This window comes from Lipotes vexillifer, unplaced genomic scaffold (assembly GCF_000442215.2).
Source record: "Lipotes vexillifer unplaced genomic scaffold, Lipotes_vexillifer_v1.1 scaffold1088, whole genome shotgun sequence".
NCBI classification, from domain to species: domain Eukaryota; kingdom Metazoa; phylum Chordata; class Mammalia; order Artiodactyla; family Lipotidae; genus Lipotes; species Lipotes vexillifer.
Window position 1 is genome coordinate 2,381,160 of NW_006779738.1, and position 23,618 is coordinate 2,404,777.

General features: G+C 34.4%; 1 protein-coding gene across 2 annotated transcripts in view; it reads left to right on the forward strand.

Moving 5' to 3' along the window:
* Positions 1-23,618, forward strand: part of ARID4B (AT-rich interaction domain 4B) — a 128,571-nt gene that overhangs the window by 81,584 nt on the left and 23,369 nt on the right. Inside the window, exons 12-17 of one of the 2 annotated variants that reach the window (XM_007452950.1) lie at positions 2,492-2,564; positions 4,260-4,354; positions 5,415-5,512; positions 6,300-6,543; positions 6,848-7,023; positions 10,929-11,180. In XM_007452950.1, the coding sequence (XP_007453012.1) occupies positions 2,492-2,564; positions 4,260-4,354; positions 5,415-5,512; positions 6,300-6,543; positions 6,848-7,023; positions 10,929-11,180 (938 nt within the window). The remainder of the gene's footprint in view (positions 1-2,491; positions 2,565-4,259; positions 4,355-5,414; positions 5,513-6,299; positions 6,544-6,847; positions 7,024-10,928; positions 11,181-23,618) is intronic. The other variant, XM_007452951.1, reaches the window with a different exon arrangement.

Genomic DNA, 23,618 nt, shown 5'->3' on the forward strand with positions numbered 1-23,618 from the left:
ATCAAGGAGCTAAATTTATATTTTATTGTAGCTGTTAACTTTAGGTCTAGCAATGACAAGTACCGGGAAAAGATGCTCATAATATTACTAGTGACATTGCACCACTGTGCTCTTTAATGGTTTCTTGGACAACTTTATCAAAGTTATTGGGGGAATGGTGCAGATAGTGAAGCTGCAATACGTGACCATGAAGTGAATTGTATTTAATGTTTTTAGGAAACAAAGATAAGTTAATATGTAATATTTTAGGTAAGTTATAAAATTCTGCCGTTTAACTGTAGTAAGCAACTAGTAATGAAATAGGATTGTTTTAGAGTTTATGTTTTATAATATCGTGATCTATGACAGTGTGTAGTGTAAAAGTTTCGCAGGCTTCAGTCTCCTTCCCCACTGCCTTCTATTTAAAATGCTCAGAGCCATCCGTTCCTTGCTTAAAACCTCTGCAGTTGCTTCTTATCACTCTGAAAATCAAGCTTCACTTTTAGAACCTCCCTTTGTAGTCCCACCCCTGCCTTTTTTTATATCACTTCTCTTGGTATACCCTCCTACTTTTTTGGGGGCGGGGAGTGGGGGGGTTGCTGTGTGGTGCATCTTGCGGGATCTTAGTTCCCTGATCAGGGATTGAACCCAGGCCACAGAAGGACCGCCAGGGAACTAACTCCCTACCCTTCTACTTACGAACATTATGTTGCAGCAACATCAAATTACATACCTCGTTTCTACTCACATTTGCACAAACCAATACCTCTGCCTACAGTGCCCTCACCCCGTCAGCTTGACACAGTCCTGTTCGGTTTTTTAATGCTACTGACATGTCCCCTCTGTAAAGGGAAACCCTCTGAGAACTATCACCTTCCTCACCTTAGGAAAAGTTAATCACTCGATTTGCTAATCTAAACTACTACTATTCCTTTTAGAAATTTTTGCCTACATATATACGTGTACATACATATGTACCTATATTTATTTTTATATTTGTTTTCTTTTCTACTAATCTGTAAGCTCCTCAATGGTAGGGACTCTGTCTTACTTGTACTCTGTCTGTCATCGTGTGTAACGTGTAACATGATCAATAAGTATTAGTTACCAAAACTTCTGTCACTTAGATTTATGTTTTACAAATGTTTTTGTAAAAGCAGATTTGGTTTCCAGTTTAAACTTTTTTTTTAAGTTAAATACAAACTTCACTTAAATTTTGTTGCAACAGGAATACATTTGACAGTTTATGTAAGTCAAATATTGTACCTTGGGGGCATTTAAAATAATATCTAGAAAACAGATTTCCTTAGACTTACATTTGACTACCTTACCACAATCCAGTGTATGTGGACCATGTTTAAGTTGAGAAATACAGATTTATCCTGAGCAAACTAATAATTGTCATGGATTCTTTTCTTCCCAACTAGCAAGCACAATAGTTTATCAACATGAGTTTTTGTTGTTTTAACTTCCTTCCTTTTTTCTGCTAGCTTATAAAATAAAGAGGCAAATCTCACTCAAACAGTGGCTTTAGCCTCATGATTTTTAAAATTAAAATGATTTATTTAGACTGCCAGTTGAAAAGTATGCTCCTGACTTTTACTATTAGTAGTACATTTGTTTCAGCCAGAGTAACTGTAAAGCCTAGGTGTATATTTTGAATCACTTCATCTGCAGTTACTCCTGATCGTGTTCTGTAATGGCAGGTGCCATCGCTTTTTTCTCTTTTATTTGACTCAGCACCTTGCATAGTGCCTACACTTACCGGTGCTCATTAAATATTGTTGAATGGCTTGATAGTCACTGAATTGATGAGTTCCTCCATCTCACCTACTACCCTGCTCCTTGCAGGTTGCTTCAGGACCAGCTCCCTACTGCCACAGCCCCTGGCCACAGCAGCAAGAAGCTAGTCCCTCCCTTGTAATTGATAAATCGGGGAACTATTTTATTACTTGAAGATTTCCCTAAGTCTGAATCTTCAGGTATTGTAGATCAAGTTTGTTCCCCACTTTACTGATTTTATAAGCTTGAAGCACTATACAGTGGGGCCATATATAATGAAGGATAATTGTAGTCACAGTTAATGGGACCTACACTTGTTCAGTTCCTTGAGGAGCAATAATAGAGTTTAGTTTTGATGGTAAACGCTGACCCAATTTAATATAAGTGAGAGTAGGTCTTCTTGAGCCTATGACCTAGTCCTATGAAGGACTAGATCTCTGATCTGGTAAAAAGTTCATGAATCATTTTGCTGGTCTCATTTCTTATATGAGCATTTACATTTGGAACTGTCACTATTGAGATAATCTTTTAGGACGTATTTCTCTGTAAAGCATGAAATGTCTAGGCTTTCTGGTTTTGAATAGCTTAGTGTTAAGAAAGAATTTTAATTTGGTAAAAAGTCTTTGAAATATTCCAGTATTAGTCTTTGCTGTTGGTAGGAAATCTACTTGTGTTAGTAAAATGCTTAACTGAGGAAAATAATATTCTATTCTTCTGTGACTAAAATTAGGAAGAAATAGAACCATTTCCAGAGGAAAGGGAGAACTTCCTTCAACAGTTGTACAAATTTATGGAAGATAGAGGTGAGTGTTTTTTCTTTTATTCATCATTAATGTAGGTATCAGATAATATCTTAAAATAAGAATTCTGTTTATTAAGCTGCATGTCACTGGTAATCATGGCTATCTTTTTGATTTCCAATCACCAGCATCCTAGTATGGTGTCTGTCACATAGGAAGTGGAATGTGGAATTTGACAGTATTTTGATGGATATTATGGCCATGGACCCATACATTACTGTATTCTGTCCCCCCACCCATTTATGGGACCCCCCCCCCCCCCCCCGAGAACCCCACAAAAAGCCATGGGACCAACCTCACCCACTGGGAGCAGACACCAGAAGAAAGAGGAATACCATTTTATTTGAGCCTACATACATGCCTGTAGAAAAGCCTCTTCTCTAAAATCACTGTTTGCTATTCCCAGCATGTGTGTGTGTTTGTGTATGTGAGTGAGTGAGAGAGAGAGAGAGAGAGCGAGCATACATTCGAAGATGGGCCTTATAAGTCTTCTTATAACCCAGCCACATAGAACTAAGAACAGAATTAAACCATCCATAGAGAAAGGTGACCAAGTCTCAAGGTGAGCCTGGGCTTAACTTACCGAATCTGCTTTTGTGGTTTAAGAAATATGAGCATTGGGGGAAAGAGGAATGGGTACCTAACAATAACTTTTAATTTGCAATGATGACCTAGTCCACCAGTAACTATGGCCCTGTTACTCTCTTGCTTATCTGCTGTTCAGAGTATAGTTTCTCCTTTCCTGGGAAGATGCTAGAAAAGGAGTGGTGAGAGGCAGAAAGCTTTCTAGCTTGAGGAGAAGGACAAAATGAATGAATAATACTTGAAAGTGCTACTGTGCTCTGTGAATTAATGTTTTTTTAATCCAGTTTTGTATTGTTGATGAGTAGAAGCTGGCTTGGTCTTCTTTTTGCTCTCATAAGTCATAGTGGCTACTACAGTGTGGGTATCTTTTTATTCTTCAGTATAAAATGTCCTTGATTCCTATATTATTTATTTGTATGAATGGAGGCTTGGCCTAAGAAGGCAGGCTATTTCTTAAGCTTTTTTGTGTAAGGTAAATAAAAAAGTGAAGAAAATGAATAAAATCTAATACTAGAAAAGAGTGAAAAATGTGATTATGCCAGTCGTATGTTATTTGGAAAGGGCCGTAAGTTGTGTATCTCTATCCTGTTTTCTCTACCATATCCTAACAGTTTGATAGTTTTAGTGTCCTTCTACATTTTCACATGTTAGAATAAACAACACTATAGCGTTATTCTAGAATTATTCTTTAGAATAGTAGAAAATTAGTAAAATACAAAGGAAGTATCATAAAGATAACTCTCATTGTGACGCAGTTGCCCATCAATTTATCTCAACACTTTTTTCAGTTCTACCAAACCTTGTTACCCTGATTTTTAAAAATTTTTGTTGGTATTTTATTTTGCTTCATTTAGTATTTATTCTTTTGCTCATCAGGGAAATGAAAGTTGAATGAAATCATATAAATAAGGTTTCAAAAATATGATACAGGAAAAAAAAATTTTAATGAAATGGGTTTAAGTAGTAGGTATCATGTTTTTGATTAACAAGGGATTTTTTTCCTCATATATACACACTTTGCACTGTGTATATTTGGGGTAATATTTGAATCTTTTCAGAGCTTAAGTTAAAAATATAGCATGGTTCTAATAGATTTCGTGTTTCCTTTAATAGGCACACCCATTAACAAGCGACCTGTACTTGGATATCGAAATTTGAATCTCTTTAAGTTATTCAGACTTGTACACAAACTTGGAGGATTTGATAATGTAAGTATTACGATCAAAAGTGAAACATGTTTTTCATATATGTTTTCTCATCTAAAAATTATCTAAAATTGTCTATTAATAAAAACCTAAGAATAAAAGGAAAAGAAAATGGAGGATACAAGTTAGAAACGGCTAGCTTCCTCAGTCCAAATTTAAATTTAATTAAAAATTTTCAAAAATGAGCTTTCTGATTTACTGTTAAATTTTTCAAACTTTCATAAACTACCTGAGTTATAACACAGCCATATTAGTGGAAATTGTTTCTTTCTCTGTCTCTTTTCCATTAGACTGTAAGGTCATTGAGAGCAGTGATCTGTCTTAATATTCTTTATATCCTTAATCTCTACCACTGTGCCTTGTATATGTAGAAAACATATTATTTGCATATATATGCAGAAGATCTTTGTTGAACTGAAGAAATTATCTTAAGGTTGCCATGATGTATGGTGCCCATCCAGTTACAACTCTTCTGGAGGAAAAAAAAGTATTCTGCATTACTAAGATTCATAAAATTGCTTTGATTTATTAGCTTATATATTTTATGGGAAATCATACATCATTAAAACTTTTTGTCTTTTCATTAAGATTTTGATTTAGGAATGTGGATGTTTTCTTATTTATTATATATAGCAGGGTTTCTTTAAAAGTCAAATGGGGACTGCTTGGCAGTCCAGTGGTTAAGACTCCATGCCTCCATTGCAGGGGGCACAGGTTCGATCCCTGGTTGGGGAAGTGGGATCCTGCATGCCGTGCTATGTGGCCAAAAAAAAAAAAGTCAGATGGCCTAGTATTTCAACATTTGTAATTCTCTGAGATTTGTTAGAATACCAAAACTTACTTGAAAACGTTGTTGTAAACCAGATTTTTGATTTAGAATTTATCAAGATTGATATTTTTCATTCCTTGAGACTGGAACCAAGAAATATAGGAATATTTGTGTGTATACACAGACAGACAGACAGACACACACACACACACACACACACACACATTATTTATCAAACTTTTATCGCATTCCCACCTTTTAATTTGGGAGTTTTCATTTCACTTTGTCTGTTAGATTGAAAGTGGAGCTGTTTGGAAACAAGTCTACCAAGATCTTGGAATCCCTGTCTTAAATTCAGCGGCAGGATACAACGTTAAATGTGCTTATAAAAAGTAAGTAGGTGTACTTGATATAGCTATATTCAATATTTTACCTAGAAAGCAGGATGGAATTTACCATATAACTGAGGCTAGTAATTTCTTCTAAGAAGAAATCAAGAAAGTTTTACTAGAGTAATCACTCTATAATAGCGTTTTCTAGAGTGTATTCCGTGAATACTAGATCTGTGAGAGTGTCTGTGAAGAAAGTTTTTGTGGCCAAGTAAATTTGGAAAGTATGTGTAGAAGTTAAAATGCCAAGGTTTTTTGTTTGTTTTTTTTAATGCCAAAGTTTTAAAGTCAGATAAACCCAGGTTCGAGTCCTGGTTCTGCCGGTTATTTGCTTTTTGTGCCCTTGGACCATTTATTTGTTCTCTCAAGCCTCTATTTTCTCTTTTTTTAAAATGAGATGATACTATTCGCCTCATAGGATTACTCTGATGAGTTAATGAAATTTTACATGCACTCAGAGGTCCAATGCCTGGTATATAAGAAGTGCTCAACAAATAGATGCTATTACTAATTCTTCTAATAGCTACTGTTGTTACAATTACTACATTTAAGAGGATGACTGTCTTTTCACTTTTAGCATCTTTTTTAAATGAATTTATTTTTCTTTGAAAAATGTTTCTGTTTGAGTAAACAAGATTGGGAAGAACTAAACTAGAATAAATTTAAATATTAACATAGCTCAATATCTGAGCACTTAAACAGGAGAAATGAACACATGTTTTAAGAACTACAACTCTACAATAACATTTCAAAATGTTTTCCCAAATGTAACATCTTTTCATATTTCCAGATACTTATATGGTTTTGAGGAGTACTGTAGGTCGGCCAATATTGAATTTCAGATGGCATTGCCAGAGAAAGTTGTTAACAAGCCTTGTAAGGAGTGTGAAAATGTAAAAGAAATAAAAGTTAAGGAAGAAAATGAACCAGAAATCAAAGAAATAAAGATTGAAGAGGAGGAGAATGTAATACCAAAAGAAGAAAAGCCTACTGAAGAGGGTATTGAAAGAAAGGAAAATATTCAGCCCTCTCTGGTAAATAGGATACTGTTGATAGTCCTTTGCCTTCTTTGGTGCATTTTCTACATCCTCTGTAAAGATTACATAGTTAATTTATTATATAATTTTATACTTTATTGTTCATGCACTTTCTTCATTAAGTGCTATTTTTGTGTTTAAAATAGCTGCTAGCTATTTTTGCCTAGTGTTTTAGGAGTTTCTTAAAATAACATTCTCAGTGTTAGTATTCGTTGGTACCTCCTTTTGCTAACAATTAGATAATGGAATGAGGTTGATAATTTTTACTTTTGTTGGTATAGTTCCTCTGATCTTTTTCTAGGGAAGTAAAAAGAATTTATCAGAATCTATACCTACACAGTCTGATCAGGAAAAAGAGGTTAATGTGAAAAAAACAGAAGAAAATGAAAATCTGGAAGATAAAGATGATGAGACAACTGGAGTAGATGAATCCCTCAGCATAAAGGTAGAAGCTGAAGAAGAAAAAGCAAAATCTGGGTAAGAAATTTGTTTTTGGTTAAGATGCATTTTGGCTGAATGAATTCTTATAATTTGCTCTTTGTATGTGTGTGTATATGTATGAATCTAAGTTTGACAAAATAAATGAGTGATTTAAATTTGCATTTATTATGTAAATAGTATTTGCCTCCTTCAGAGACCCTACTAACGCAAATTTGTAGCAAAAGATCATATTTTTGATCCATTATTCTTGCTCTCATCATGGAAATTTATGAAATTTCAAGCTAGAGAAAAGCACTTCTTACTGCCTTAACCTCTGCTGGATAACCAGATAATATAAATTTGGGAAGATGGCCTTCTCCAGTGTTTTGTAGATGGTATGTTGGCTCTAGATTTTGAGAATTGTAACCATTTTTTAAGCAAAAAATAAGAATGGAAAAGTACTAGTAATTAGTTTTTAAAAAGCCAGAATTGTTATGTTGTGTCTTAATGTGATAGTAGCATTTACTTGTTTTGGTCAGTTTGGGATAATGTATTATTTAGCAATGTAATCTCTGTACTGACAGTGGACCCCTGGATTTTATAGGTGATCTTTGGCATCTGATTTTGTGTCTGAGGTTTATAAAACCTAAATATTCCCGTTGTTAGTGGTTCTTTTAAATAAGTACAACCAAATATTTTTTTGATCATTTTCGTATTTCTCTGAAATTTGGCCACAGCATGCAGACAAGCAGGGAAGAGGAAAAACCATGCTTAAATGAATATAGTAAAAGGTGTTTATTATACTTTGTAATATATATATCTGTGTGTACAAATGTGTATTTAAGTACTCCTTACTGATATTGGAAATTATTTCAGCTATTAAGAAACTTAGTAAGTATTCAGCTCTTTGCCTAAAATCTCTGCTCATTTTTGTGTTCTTCTGAAATTTTGGCCACAACATGCAAATATACATGAAAAAACGAAACAAAACTGGGTTTAGATGAATATAGTATAAGTGTTCGTTCATTTTACGTGGCTATATTTCCGTGTGTGTTAAATGTATATTTCAAGTACTCTTGCTGCTACTTGGAGACTGTTTTAACTATTAAGAAATTTCGTAAGGATTCAGCTTTTTGCTGAATTTTTGAATACGTAGACATTTCCAGAGCATCTACTGTGTGGAAAGCCCTGTGATTAGCCTGTATTTTCTCTTTGTTACTAATAGTTATCTTAAATTTTGAAGGTGGTACTTCAGCTTATTTTATGGTATAAACTATATTTTGCAGATTTTTAAAAATCTTTCAACTATATGGCCTTTTTATTTACCACAGATATTTATAAATGTATCATACAACAAACTGAAATTTTCCTGTTGTGACTGCTTTAGAAGCGTTATGGGTTCTTTAGAAGCTTTATGGTTTAGAAATGTCCAAAATTGATCTCTGAATTTTATTAGATAAGTGCAATAGAAACTTTTATAATTATAAAGAATTAATGTATAAGTATCTTTCTAGTATATAAACTTTCTCTAAGTAATTAGCTGCTACCGAGAACTTTCAGTGTCCTTCCCTCGTAGTCCAGGTGTGGGGGAGTGAATCATTTCATTTATGTAAAATGTCTGGTTCAGCGCCTGGCCCATAATAGGTACTAATAAACCGAAGTAGTTTTTTTGTTTTTAATTTGTTCCATTGTAAATAAGGAATATGACATCAGACTTGGGAAATTTGATATTTCTTTGTGAATTCGGATGAAAAGTTCCTGGTCGATACATTTGGTTTCCCAAACTGCAGTTCTCTAAAAGCTAACTAATGGGGCGGGCGTGCATGCGTGTGTTTGGGTGTATGTATGTGTGTGTAATATATACATCAACTTAATTTTTTTAACCTGTGTACTGGCTGTATTTTATACTTTGAAAGGCTCTCTTTCTTGGCATTCTGTGTTCTGCTTAGTTTAGTGCATTTACCTCTGATTTTGCCACTAAGCGGAGGAGGAGGAGAGTGTTTGCTTTGGCTGATAACCAGTAATTGTGTTGTTTGCTTCTCTGTAATTCAGTGTATAGTTGAGTGATTCCTATTTGCTTTGCGTCTGAGGTTGACATTAAATGAGAATTTTTAATTTTTGACTGCTTTTTAAAATTAATACGGAATATTAGGCTTTTATTCCAGATTAAATAAAAGATTGTCCTGGCTACCACTTTAAGTCAGGTTGTGCTTGCTATCATTGGCATTTACCAGTTGTGCTCAGTGCATTATATAATGTAAGATACAGTTTAGAGTTAGTTTTCATTTTAAAAATTTTAGACTTTTTATCTCTTATATATCTTTTATCTCTTTTATGATGATTCTGAGGTGCATGATAAATCTCTGGTACATAATCAATCTCTGTTGTAGCCACCAGAATACACTTCCTTTTCTCCCTGATGTGCAGGGATATACTTTTATGATTTAAACAAGTAGTGTTCTTTCAAAAAAAAGTCTTAACTGTTTTAACTTTATATATGTATACTACATATATAGTATATATAAAGCACTTACTTAAAGTTGTTAATAATAGTTTATCATCCGTAACACCCTTTCTGATAATTTCTTAGATATTTTAGCCTTACTAATAAGTTTTTCTTCATTATAGAAATGCTAATATATTTTCAGTAACAGAGTTTATATTTTTTATCTCAGATTACAGCTGGATTCACTTAATTTTTTAAGTACCTATTTATTTGACTGTAAATGAGTCTTTAAAATAGGATTAATTCTTAAGGAACTTTGTAGACTTTGTGATGTATTTCAGAGAAAATTGGCTCATTTGGTACTTTAGCATATAAGAATATAAAACTAAAGTTATCAGTGGAGGAAGACTTTTTATATAAATATTAATAGCCATTAACTTTTAAAGCTTAATTACTTAAGTTGTCTTGTGGTTCTGTTTTATGACATTTATTCATTTGTCAGCTGTAAAGTGATGGATTCTTTTTGAGAGAAAACTGTTGTAATAAGTATAGACACATTGCAGAGCAAATTAAAACTAAATATAGTCCAGAGTTTCCTATTGAAATTTATTTTTTTGGGGTAAATCTAGTGCCTGGAAGTATTTATGATTTAAGATTTTCTCCAATTTGTTGAATACAGATTTGTGGCTAATATAAAATGAATATGAATGCTCAGCTTTAGAAGGTGCATGGTATTGAAAAGACCAGAATGGTTTGCATTGCTGCTTCTAGAATGCAAATGACTTTTAGTTTCATATTATTTGGAATTGGCCTCTCATATACCTATTTCTTCAGAACTTTAAAGTTGAGAGAATTGGTAGAAGAGGACTTGCAGTAAATATGTGTTAAAGAGAGCAGAAATTGTGTTGAAGTTTAGAAGAATAGAAAGAAAAAACCTGATGGGATAGTAATGTGAAGTTAGTAGGATATTCCTGTGAAAGGTAAAGTAATATTTCATTTAGTATAACTTTTGAAAATTTAGTTGGAATTATTTTGAAGTTATTAAGACTAGCCATTTGGCTAGTAAAAAGTTTTGTTTAAACATCCTGAGGTTGGAAATATTTGAATGAAAGATAATTTTTAGTCAGAAAATGGCTATAAGGTGTGATGATTTTTGTTTTTGTCAACTGAGATGTAAAACACTTTTACAATAAAACATGAGAAAAATGTTACATTCGACCTTAACTAGTTTCTTGCTATTCAACACAACTTCTATTCTTCTGGCTGTTGGACATTTTCTTTTAATGCACTACTTTTCCGTTTTCATTTTCTCTGAATGTATCTTTCTGTAACCATCCATGGTCATCCTGCACAGTTTTAGTTTTTCATATTAAATTGAAACTCAGAGAATATCATACACTTGGAACCTGCTGTTCCCGGAACAATCACAGCCACGATTTTTATCATTTTATGTGGTTTGGAACTGAAAAGCTTTTGAAGTGTCTTTTATTAACTGCAATTTTTTAAACCTTTCAAGAGATGAAACGAATAAAGAGGAAGATGAAGATGATGAAGAAGCAGAAGAGGAGGAGGAGGAGGAGGAAGAGGAGGAAGAGGAGGATGACAACAGTGCGGAAGAGGAGTTTGAGTGCTATCCACCAGGCATGAAAGTCCAAGTGCGGTATGGACGAGGGAAAAATCAAAAAATGTATGAAGCTAGTATTAAAGATTCTGATGTCGAAGGTGGAGAGGTCCTTTACTTGGTGCATTACTGCGGATGGAATGTGAGGTAACTTGAGTTTTAGCTAGTGATTACTACCTAAAAACACTTGTAAAATAATTTCCTATTTTAATATTTAATGAATTACAGATTTATTAGTATTCTAATTGAGGGCACAGTATATCACACAAAAAACATGTAGTTTTGGCAAGTAAGTGCCTCGCTCAGTGACTTCCTACTTGTTGGTTTCAGTAGTTCAAAGGTATCCTTAGTGTCTGGAAAACTGAAGTCTGTGTAGCTGATTTTTATGTTATGCATGTAGATTAATAGAGGCAACGTTATTAGTGAAATGATAGAAAAATTTCTTTAAAAGCTAAAAGGGCTTTGAGCTTCTTGACGTCTACAAGCCAGTTATCAGGCTTCTTGCTCTCTTGCATTTTCAGCCACCTTGTAATCTTGTTTCTTTCCTTTAGTAGGCAGGGATTTTAAAGTTGTGATTTCTTAGGAAGCTTTAGCTATTTCAAGAAAGCCTTATCTCCTCATTAACAGCTCTTGCATTACAGCCTTGTTCACAAGCCTCCGAAATTAATTTTTATGTTTCAAACAGTATTGTTGAAATGTTATGAGCAAGTCTGCTTGACTGAAATAGAGTGCACGATCCGACTGCTACTCACCTATAGGGAACTGAAAGGCGAGACTGAATTTTCTTCTTGTACAAGTTTGCTTTGGTTTATCCAAAGAAATTTTATGTTTGAATTTTATCCAAAGTTGGCAAGCCAGTTTTGGGATCTGAGCATTTTGATATCTTTTAAGATAAACCTTGTTTATTTTGGAATGTTTGATATATTTGAAGTAGCCTGTGATAGAGTTGTTGCCCTTGAAAAGGTAACCATTGAAGTTTTCAGTGGTAGTTTCATGGTGTGCCTAGTGTCTTCTTCAAGGAGGAATACAGTTCTCATGCTTTATATTTAAATTGTATTCTGTGGTTTGGGAAGTTTTTAAGAAAACGTCATCGCGAATTCTGTTTCTTAAAAAAAGTACACTCTCTGTTTCTTAAAAGTACAATTTGTGTTGTCCTTCTGCAGCAATAGGAAGCTCTATCTAGAAGCATTATCTTCTGATTACCTTCCTTAATTTGAGAGAAGTGCAATTCTGATCCATTCTGAAGCTTGGAAGAAAATAGGAACTTAAGTCATAAGGAAATGTTTAGCAGTTTTGTTTGGGACTTTTTCTTTATTATTTCTACCAAGAAGGTTAACAAAGTTTTGGATTTTAAGAATGCCTGTCATCAGTATTGTCCTGATGAAACATAAGCTTTCCAGATACCTCTTTCAACACTGTGTGTAAGTTATCCTTTTGGCTGTTGGTTCTTGCGCTGCCCCTGTGGTGCATGATTTTCCTCACCTGAAGGGCTATTACTGATCATGTTCAAAGGAAGACACTTGAGATCTCAGATAGAGCTGTTATCAGAATATTTTCCTGTTTTTGATGTTTAATCATTTTGATTTTACTAAATGATCTTATTAAATATAAATGTAGAGGGAGTTCCACTTTGGCGTAGGATGTAAATGTAAATGTTGAATATGTTAGTTTAAAGTTAGGAAGGAAAAATTGAATCAGCAAAAATTAATAATTACTAAGTAATGCCCACAAGATAGATAATCTGAGCTGCATCATCTTTTACCTCTTTTTTTCAGTTTTCTTCTGGTTATTTTGCTAGTTTATATAATGAGGCCGTTTTCTTAGTGGCTTTATAAAATGCTTTAAATTCTGTGACAAATGGACAGAATTTAGGCCTTCTCAAGTTTCAGTGTAATGAGGGCTTGATTATTTTCTGTTAATTATCTCATTAAACAGAAGGAGCTTAGTAGATATAAGAATTGAGACATTCATAAAATTATTCTGCAATTAAGATGCAACTTTGTTTTGTTAAGAAAAGATTTACTAAAGGAAAGCGTAATCCTGTCCTAGGAGCACTTGGATTTTAGAGGGTAAAAAGAATGTTCAGTTACTTGAGCTTTGAAATTGATAGGGGGTTGGGTAGGGTAAGGGAGGATTTTAAATTGAGGCATTCAAGTTTTTAATAATATAGAAAAGAAAAACAAGACCTAGTTCAACAAGACATGCTTGTGTTAACGAGAAGGATGCCATCTACTTCTGACGACTCACACGTTTGTATGGTATGAACGTTCAAAAGAAGAAAACTTACCGTCTTGATGAAGACCTGTAGGGTGGATCTCTACAGACTCCAGCATCATAGAGAAAACAATTGTCCTTCAGTAGATGAAGCAGTTAATTTTCTTGTAGTCAACATAACAGTATTCCTATTTCTCTCTGGATTAATAACCAAAGAGTCTGTCTTATTGATGAATAAGCAATAATTATGATTTTTGCTCCTCCTTCATGTCTGAAGCTAATCTAATGAGGACTTCAACAAATCCTCATCAGCTCTACAACTGTTTTCCTATTATTTTGGGGATCTTCAGCTTGATCTCTGAATTTACACTTGAGATGTGCAATTAGAAATGAAGATATACGCATGAAGTTTCATAAAAATAGTTTTATCTTCATTGGCAGTTGTTTATTACAACAGCATATTGGAAATTTTGTATGGAGATGTTTGAGTTTTGTTTCATCTGAAACATTTTCCATCAAGCAGGTTTTTCTTAAAGAAAATAAGAATATCTTTCTTAGAAAAATACTGTTTTTCCTATAATTTCTACATTTTTCCTCTTTTTCTAAAGTGCTGTCTAAACCTTTACATTAATTTATACCCCTTAATTTATACCTCTTAATTTTTTTTGTTACACAAGATAGCATTTGGGCCAATTTTTTTTACTACTACAATGGGGAAAAAAGACATTTTTACATACTTACATTACATTTATGGGAAATAGCCAGAATTCTGGATCCTAAGCCACATAATGACTTATAAATGGTACAGTATTGCTACAGAATTTTTCAGATATGGTGGCCATATGTAAAATGATTGTCCAGTGCTATAGCATTTACTAGTTCACCACATGCTTTTTTACAGAATTTTTTAAAACTCATCTAAAAATAGCATTCAATATAGAAAAATGAGAAAGTACATAAAAGAAAGGATCACTACTAATACTGTTGTGTGTTCTCTTTTAGTCTTTTAAAAAATATATCTCCATACATTTAAAAAATTATAGTCATACTTCAATAATTTTTAATCATAGGCTCTCTGTTATATTTGTTTTAATTTCTCTTAGTGATGTTAATATTTTATAGATGTTTTTAGTATCATTAGCTAATTGATCCTTTTCACTCTCAAGTTTCTAGGTCATGCCATAAAACATGAGATTGACGTTTGAAAATGAAGTTACTTTGAAATTCACTGGCCATAAACTTGAGTGTGTTGGATTTATCCTTGTTCAGTAACAGCTATCCTTGTTCAGTAAAACAACCAAGTGTGTTGGAACTATCTAGGCTACTTGGCATGGGATTTAAAATACATCAATATTTTATTATGTATCGATGCTGATTTATTTTTCTCCATTCATTTCTACTTTGGCTTTCCATAATCAAGGAGTTGGGAGTTTGATTAGAGAACTTTTTTTAATATTGAAGATTCCCAACTGCATTAAATGACACCCTTAAGTAAAAGAAAAAGAAAAGAGACACTAAAATTTCAACTGTAAAGCTCTTAAATAACTAACAAGTTAGTTCTAGTCCATGTTACAAGTTATAGAAAACTCAAAGTAAGATGAATTATACTTAAGTATATTATATGAAGTGAAAATGAATTTCATTTTAAAAATACCATATTTTTCTAAGCAAATTGGCTCCTCCTTGGAGGGAGTGGGTGGAGTGGGAACTAGTAAAAAACTTTCACAAACAAATGGGTTTCCTCCCATTTTTTGTGAACATTGAGCTGCTTTTTATCAAATATCTTCCTTTATTTGGAAAACATAAGTTCAACAGCCGTAAGCCAGATACTGTGCTTGGCACTAAAGGTACAAAGAAATAGTCCCTAGCAAGGAATTCATTGTCCAGGTGAGGGGAGAGCCTCTCTAGCATGTACAGCCCCCGTCTTCCCCCTGCCCTCATCCTCTCCTTATGTTGCTCGCATTCTTCAGTCATTTGTTAGAATCTTTTTTTTTTTTTAAACCCCTGTGTTCTTCTGTTGCTCTTGTGTTGTTGCTTTGTAGTACCTGCTTGACAAAACCCCAAGAAGGCTGATGAAATCTGACACTCCTACTACTCCCTGCCTGCACCTGTGCAGCTGATCCTGTCTGGAGGAAAGCAAACAACCACAATGAGTGGTCTTATTTTAAATTTGTGACTGTGAACCTCAAGTGGGCGCTATATGTCCTCCTTCCATGCCCTTTCTACTTTCTCAGACTATTTCATTTTTCTAAGAGAGTAATTTTTAATTATTACAGTTTTTATTGGTATAATTAACATGCAGTATTATATTAGTTTCAGGTATGCAACATAATGATTTGATATTTGTATGTATTGCAGAAGGATCACCACAATAAATCTAATTAACATCCATCACCATACATAGTTACAGAAAAAATTTTTTCCATACTGTTTCTTATCTCCTCAAATCCCCAGGAACTCTTCCCCCATCCTCACTTTCAGCTGGTGACCTCATTGAAAAATTGAAATAAGAGAATTTCTACAGAATTCCACTACATCACCTTCTTACCTACATCTGCTGCCATGTTTTCTGCCTTCTCATCTTTAGCCTTAGGTGAACAAGCATGCTACTATCTAAAACCCATCTTCCAACTGCCATAACTTCTTGCCTAAGTCAGAGAGATGGTCCCAGAAATTCTCTCCTTTTTTCTCATTTTCACACTCTGTTCTAAACCATTCCCATCCACATATAGACCTGCAGTTATTTCTCTCATCTCATTTGAGCTTCCCCCTGCTTTGCCTACTGTGCTGTTTCTTTGCTCCACTTCCATCCAGCAAAAACAATTAGAGTTATTTACACTTGTTATCCAGTTTGTCTCCTTTTCTTTTTGTGTAAACCCAACCCAGTAAGGCTTTCGCCTCCACCACGCCTCCAGACGGTCACCAGGGACCCCATCTAGCCGAATTCCATCCCTTATTTCTTGACCTCTTGTTACTTGCCTTACCTTAGTGCCTGAGCCAGCTGACCGCTCCTTTTGTGGTACTTTTCACGTGGCTTCCGGCTGCTGCAGCTGCAACTACTTTTCTGGTTTATTTTCCTTTTCTACTTTTCCCAAATTGAAAACCACCCCTCGGTCATTCTGTCATTTCTTATCTTTATGTGTTTCCTCCCTTCTAATTGTTCCCTTCTTTTATTCTTCTGATATCCATTTTAACTTATTTTACATTCTGTTCCTGATTTTCCAGTCCTGATTTGAGTCACTTTTTCTGATATTGAATTTTTCTGAATTATTTTTTGGAGCCAAAGGGATTTGACCTCCTGGAATATAACTTCCATGTAGGACTGTGTATAAATTTTTCTCCATTGTTTAAGCTTTTTATATTGGGACCACATTACTTTACATTACGGAGGTGCATTTAATTTTAAAACATGAAAAAAAACCCCTCAGTTTTCATACTCATTCCATTAATATCCCTTACCACATCTAGAATGTTCTGTACATGCCTGGCATATGGTAACTATTAAACGAATATTGAACTAGATTGGACCTCTGGCAACAAAATGGACGTAGAGCAGAAATTAAAATCTAAAAAAGGGGACTTGTATATAAAAGTGATACCTATGGAATATAGAGACTAGTCGGGAATTGGGACAGATGTGGCTTAGTTTTCTCACTGGAACCTCTTCTGTATCATTTTACATATGGTAACTCTTTGCTTAACTTTTTGAGGAACAAACTGTTTTTCACAGAGGCTACACCATTTTACATTCTTACCAGCATTGTATTAGGGTTCCAATTTCTCCATATCCTTGCCAACACTTGTCATTTTCTGTTTTTAAAAAAGTGTTTATTTATAGCTAATCTACTGGGTATCTCATTGTTGTTTTGATTTGCATTTCCTTAATAACTAGTGATGTTGAACATCTTTTCATGTACTTAATTTTATATGATCATTTGTATATCTTTTTTGGGGAAATGTCTATTCACGCCCTTTGCCCATTTTTGAATTGGTTGTTTTTTGTTGTTGTTAAAGAGTTGTAGGAGTTCTTCATATATTCTGTATACTAATCCCTTATCAGAGAGGTCATTTGCAAATATTTTCTCCCATTCTGTGAACCCACAGAATTGTCCTTTCACCCTTAATAGTGTCTTTTTAATTTTGATAAAGTCCAATTTATCTATTTTTTCTTTGTTGCTCATGCTTTTTGTGTTGTGTCCTAGAAAACATTGCCAAATCCAGTGTTATGAAAATTTCCCCATTTTCTTGTAAGAATTTTATAGTTTTAACTCTAATGTTTAGGGTTTTGGTCCATCTTGAGTTAATTTTTATATATGATTATGGTAGTCAATTTTTAAAATGACCTCTTTGGGTAATATACAGAGCCCAACTCCTAATTAGCAGCCAAAATGGGATTGAGAGTAAGAGACTTGAATGAATCTGATTGGAAGTGCTCGTGTCCTGTGACCTTTCTTCCAGTCCCTGTCTCCTTTTGTTCCTTTGAAGAATTTTATGTCACTTTTTCAGCTTAATTTCCCTGTTCCTTCCCTGCCATACTTTCATTGTACATGCCTTTCAACTTAGGAATATTGGTAAGAGTACAAAGTTGTTCTACTCATATGCTTTGAAATAATTATTCTGGTAATGATAGAAAGGAAAGCAAGGTACTCTATCTAGGAAGTTGTCTGCTTTATTTTTATAGTTGAAAGTTAAAGAACTATAAATGAAGGCCATTTGACAATGGTTTCCAAGGAAATATCTGTCAGCCTGTTTTAAGGGGAGAAAGGGAACATTGCCCATATCTCTTTCACCAAGTCTTCCTATTCTCTTTGCACACTCCTGCTCCTCCTGTGTGCCATTCTTCTTTTCTTGATACCTCACTGTCATCTCCAAACTCTTGTCTCCATAAACCCTTATGTCACAGTCTCCTAGCCTATTTACTTCTGTTTATGCTATAAAGCATTAAAATTAAAAACTACTAGGGAAGTCAAAGGACTGTATGTTACTGCTCATGTGAAAAATTCTTTTACAGCACGCAAATGCTTTGTATCAGACAGTCCTACATGTAGAGAAATTTAAACGAAAGCTTATAAGCAATGAACAAGAGGAACATAAAAATGAATTTCGGGTGCTTCCCTGGTGGCGCAGTGGTTGAGAGTCCGCCTGCCGATGCAGGGGATGCGGGTTCGTGCCCCGGTCCGGGAGGATCCCACGGAGTAGCTGGGCCCGTGAGCCATGGCTGCTGAGCCTGCGCGTCCATATATATATATATATATATATATATAATTTTACTTAAAAAATGACTTTCGAGTTGGTTAGTTTTTCAGTGCAAGTGAAAATAAAAATTTCATTTGTGAAGAAGATTAATAAACTCATATATTTTTGCACTCAAATGGCCTCTCTCTTTCCTTTTCCTTTTTTCCTTTCTCTCTCTCTTGTTCTCTCTCTGAGTATTTACTTAACTGGGCCTGTTCCATTTAGTATTTTTTGTAGATTGACAGGTACATTTAATGTAAAGCATTAACTTGGACCTATTCCATTTCATAGTTTTGTAGATTGGCAGTTACATCAGTATGTTTGTCTAAATGTGCACAAACAGACTAATCCCCTAAGCTTATCAAATATTAATAAAACAAATTTTGGGGATACTTTTAGAAGTCAGTATCTGCATCACAAAATACAATGAGTGCCAGAGTTGTTAACCATTTGCAGTGGTCTTTATAAGCCTGGTACAATGCTCTGTGATGTGTTCTTAACATTATATATTGATACTACCTCTGCCTGAAGACCTATACCTTTGTTCTTAACATTATATATTGATACTACCTCTGCCTGAAGACCTATACCTTTGTTTCATTTTACAAAGTTAAATTCTCTAGGAAAACAGATCTATATAATTACAGTACGTTTCTCTTGGGCTATTTGTGTCAAATCTTTAATATGATGATGCTATAATATTCATGTTTTTATCATCCTACTATTATATTCTTTATTACAATGAACACCATTCCTGTTTCTTTGATGTGGATTTAACAGTGTTGTGTGGAGTGGAAATATGAAATGTTAATAGCATGCTTAGAATTTTATTTTTTCAATAATATGATGCTTTTATCTTTGTTTTATCCTAAGTACATGACTAAAAGCGTTAAACTGTAGTCAGTAGGTCTTTATAAATTTTGCTTTAGATATTCTCTCACATTTAAAATAAATATGTAAATTGAGATTATTATATAAAATTCATTGAGTAGGTAAATATTGATTAAATTGCTTATAAAGTTTATAATTGATAATAACTAGTGCTGCTCTTCATCGTGACTTGGTCTTTTTTTCTATTACAATGTCATATTTCTTCCCTCCTATTTTCTTACTCAATTAAGGGGGAAAGAATTCCTTTCCATGCTAGAGAGGGCCTAAATTTCCACTTTAGATGTGAGGTTTTTAAAAGCTAAGTTAGTTTTATGACATATATTAAGTTTTTTGCCTATAGATAGGCAGGATATAAAATACATATTGTTCAGCAGTTATGAAATGAGTCTCTCCATTACAGAAAACAACATACAAATGATGTTATTATTTCACTTATATTAACGGTTAGTTATTAGATTTTATCTTTTAAAATCTGTATGCATATTTTAAATAATGAGTTTTTAAGTATTTTGTCAGTTCAGTTTTGTTGATGAAATTATTTGTACGGTATCCTTAATCTGCATGTAATTATTGTGTGGGTTTATATTAATACATGGCTGATGATATTTCTTTGAAAGTGGTTTAGTTAGGTTTAAGCAGAACCAAAATCTGAACTGGTGTGGGCACAGTAACCATTTTGGTATCTTATGTCTGGTTGACTAATGTTCTTTTCCATTTTTATTGTTGCTAAATGATTTCTTAGATGATTTGCCAACACATCCAAAAAAAAGTCAAAACGTTTTCTTTTTAGAACTGTTTTTCTCTGGTGAGAGCAAGTATGCTATGGTCTCTGAATGGTTCCTTTTAGCTTTCTATAAATATTTTAATTCGACACATTAAAATTTCAAATATTTATGTAGCTACTTTGTTCGAATGGTTCAGAGGTTTGTATTATTACTTACGTAATGACTGATTAGTGTGGTCCTCTCTGTTAAATTGTAAACTCCTTGATAAGGAGCTGTGGTGCATTTATTACCCAGTGCCTAGCGCAGAGCCTGTCACATGATAGGTACCTAAGAAGTATTTGTCGAGCGAATAAGCCCTTGTGTAGACTTCTAGTCTGGGAGTTTCATATAATTTTTTAATTTGGGGGATCATCTGTTCTACCTTCTTCATTTTAGCTAGGTCAGGGAACAGACCGCTAGAAGTTAAACGAGTTGCTCATGCATCTCTTCATTCATGTTTGTTCTGTTAGTTGAATGTTAGATGATCTCAATAGACTGTTCTCAAATAAGTCAGTATATTCTTTGAAAATATTTTCCTTAGTACTTTAAATATCAGATAAGATACTTGTCTAGACTCCACGCATTAATTACAATGAATTTATTGATAACTGAAGTGAAAAAGTATGGGCTAATCATTAACAGACTTAGTCTTCATTTTCGAACTCAGTGTTTGTTAATATTTGTCCTGATCTTTGTTTTTTGGTATTTGTTTTTAAATGGAAGCATTTATTAATCTTCTTTTCCTTGTGCCCTGGCAAACTGTATTTCCTTTTGTGACAAACAGGCCAATTACTCTCTTCTGTTCGTAATTTCTAAATTTAAAGTCCAACTAAAGGTAGTATAGTTTATATCAGTAATCCAAACTTCCTTGTTTTCCTCAGACATTCTCATAAAACTCTATTGCTTGGATTAAAGTTGCAGGTCATTTTGTTTGTAAGCCAACCACTTAGCTTAAATTTCTCTCCTAGTTTTCAAGCTACGTTAGCACAGAACATGAGAGCTGACAGCAATAGGCCTGCTAGCCTTGGGGAGAAATCTAGGTATTTAACAATAACGTGGTTTCTTTGAATACCTGTTGCCCTAAATAGCTGTTTGTAGTTCCTGCACAGTAGAGAGACCCCATCAGAATATGTATGTGTTCTAATGTCTTGATTCACTTTGTGGTACTTAAAGCCGAATCAAGAATATTGGAGAGCCACTGTGAGGGAAGTACAGCATGTCCATGTATTTGGGAATGTTTGAGAGGATGGAAGCATTTTAAAACCAAAAAATTTATATTTGACTTAGTTTTTTAAATTCTTGTCTTCTTTTTTTTTTGCGATACGCGGGCCTCTCACTGTTGTGGAGCACAGGCTCCGGATGCGCAGGCCCAGCAGCCATGGCTCATGGGTCCAGCCGCTCCGCGGCATGTGGGAGCCTCCCAGACCGGGGCAGGAACCTGTGTCGCCTGCATCGGCAGGCGGACTCTCAACCACTGTGCCACCAGGGAAGCCCCAATTCTTACATTCTTTAAGAATGTATTTTGAGGGATGAATGGATACCGTACTTGGTATGGTGCCCCAAGGAGAAATGAGAAATATTTCATGGTCTTCTATTTCTTAGCTGCAATTTTCTGCTGTTTGCCACTTCCCTGTAATTTCGATTTCTATGGTGTCCAAGATATTTGAATTTGAACTAAATTTTCCCATTTTCTATCTTCTTTGACTATTTTCTTATGCCTAAAGTAAATGTGCTGTAATCTCTTTTTAATGTATATTAAATAGACTATATAAAAAGTTTAAGTTTATATAGAATAAACAGAATCAGTGGCAGCTTTTTCTGTAGTTCTGAACTAAATTCCCTTCATTCAAGTCTTTATTCTTGGTATTTGATAGGGAATCAGAGATCTTAACCCACTAATATTACTTAATTTAAATTAACAAGCACTAGTAAAATAAAAATTGACCTAACTCTTTCTTTCTTTCTTTTCTTTTCTTTTCTTTTATTTATTTTGCGGTACGTGGGCCTCTCACTGCTGTGGCCTCTCCCGCCGCGGAGCACAGGCTCCGGACGCACAGGCTCAGTGGCCATGGCTCACGGGCCCAGCCGCTCCGTGGCATGTGGGATCCTCCCGGACCGGGGCATGAACCCGTGTCCCCTGCATCGGCAGGCGGACTCTCAACCACTGCGCCACCACGGAAGCCCGACCTAACTCTTTCTTATATAATTTAGTGTCAGTAGGAAATGTTGCCTTTCGGGGTGTATCGTTTTGCTTTTTTCCCACATGAATTTATGTTTCTCTCCTTCCTGGTCTTTGAAAGTATTCTGTAAAGAAAATAGAACTCGTGGACTTCCTTGGTGGTCCAATGGTCAAGACACCATGCTTCCAGTGCAGGGGGCGCATGTTTGATGCCTGGTTGGGGAACTAGAATCCCACATGCCTTGCAGCCAAAAAAAAGAAAAGAAAAGAAAAGAGAATAGAACTCCTGAATAGTACTGTAATCAGTAATTACGTACAGGGAAAGAACATTTCCTATTTTTAAAATATATACAATGATCAGTTATAGCTATCAGTCTATTTTCTGATCATCGTTTTTTGTTTTTTTTTTCTTGTAAGATTAGTCAGGCAACTAAAGTGCTACTTGGAACCTCATTACATTTTGAAATATTTCTGTTAATGTTTACATCACTGGTCTCCACCTCTGTTTGGTTAAAGGCATTTGTAATTTGAAAGAGCTACCTTAACCAAAATTCTCACACATTGTTTTCATCCGTTCTCCTTCCTTGTGGATTGGTTCATACTGTGCATTCTTAATGAGGCTTTTTCAGTTGCTGGTCTGGACTCTTCTGTATGCTTACTCTGAACAGGACCTGGCCTGCCTAGTAGTAATCATTCTAGTATTACACTGTTTAACAGGCAGTCCATTTCCCGTTCTTCTCTAACTCCTCACATAGTGGTTTTTGGCAAACCTGTAGCTTGCAACGTGAGTTCGCTTCCATGGTTTGAGTTTCTCAATCTGTGAAATAAATTCTTGATAGATTTTTAAGGCATGTTCTAGTTCTGAAGGATATTAATTATAATAACAATAACAACGTTGTGTTATTACATTTTATGAAAGGCAGCATAAATCTAGCTGAAAAAAGAAAAAAAATCTAAAAGAATAGTATTAGAACAAGGGAATGCCTGAACAAACAAAAAGCACTGAGAAAGGAGAATAGAAGGAGGCAAATAATAAAGGAGTCACAGTATAAATATTAGCTAATACTTATAGAACCATACATTACCATGTAATTGCCCTAGTAGGAAACATATCTAAAGAATTTCCCAAGGAATCTCCTAAAACCATACAGAACATTCAGTAGTTTTCAAACAAAATTGTTACGTAGAATAGTAAGACCATCGTGTTTAATTACTGCTGTTCAAGTATTTTAGAAGCGTATATAGTTTGTTTCTTCTAATTCCAGAATCTTTCTTTTTTGTTTCCTGCCTGGCTCAACACTC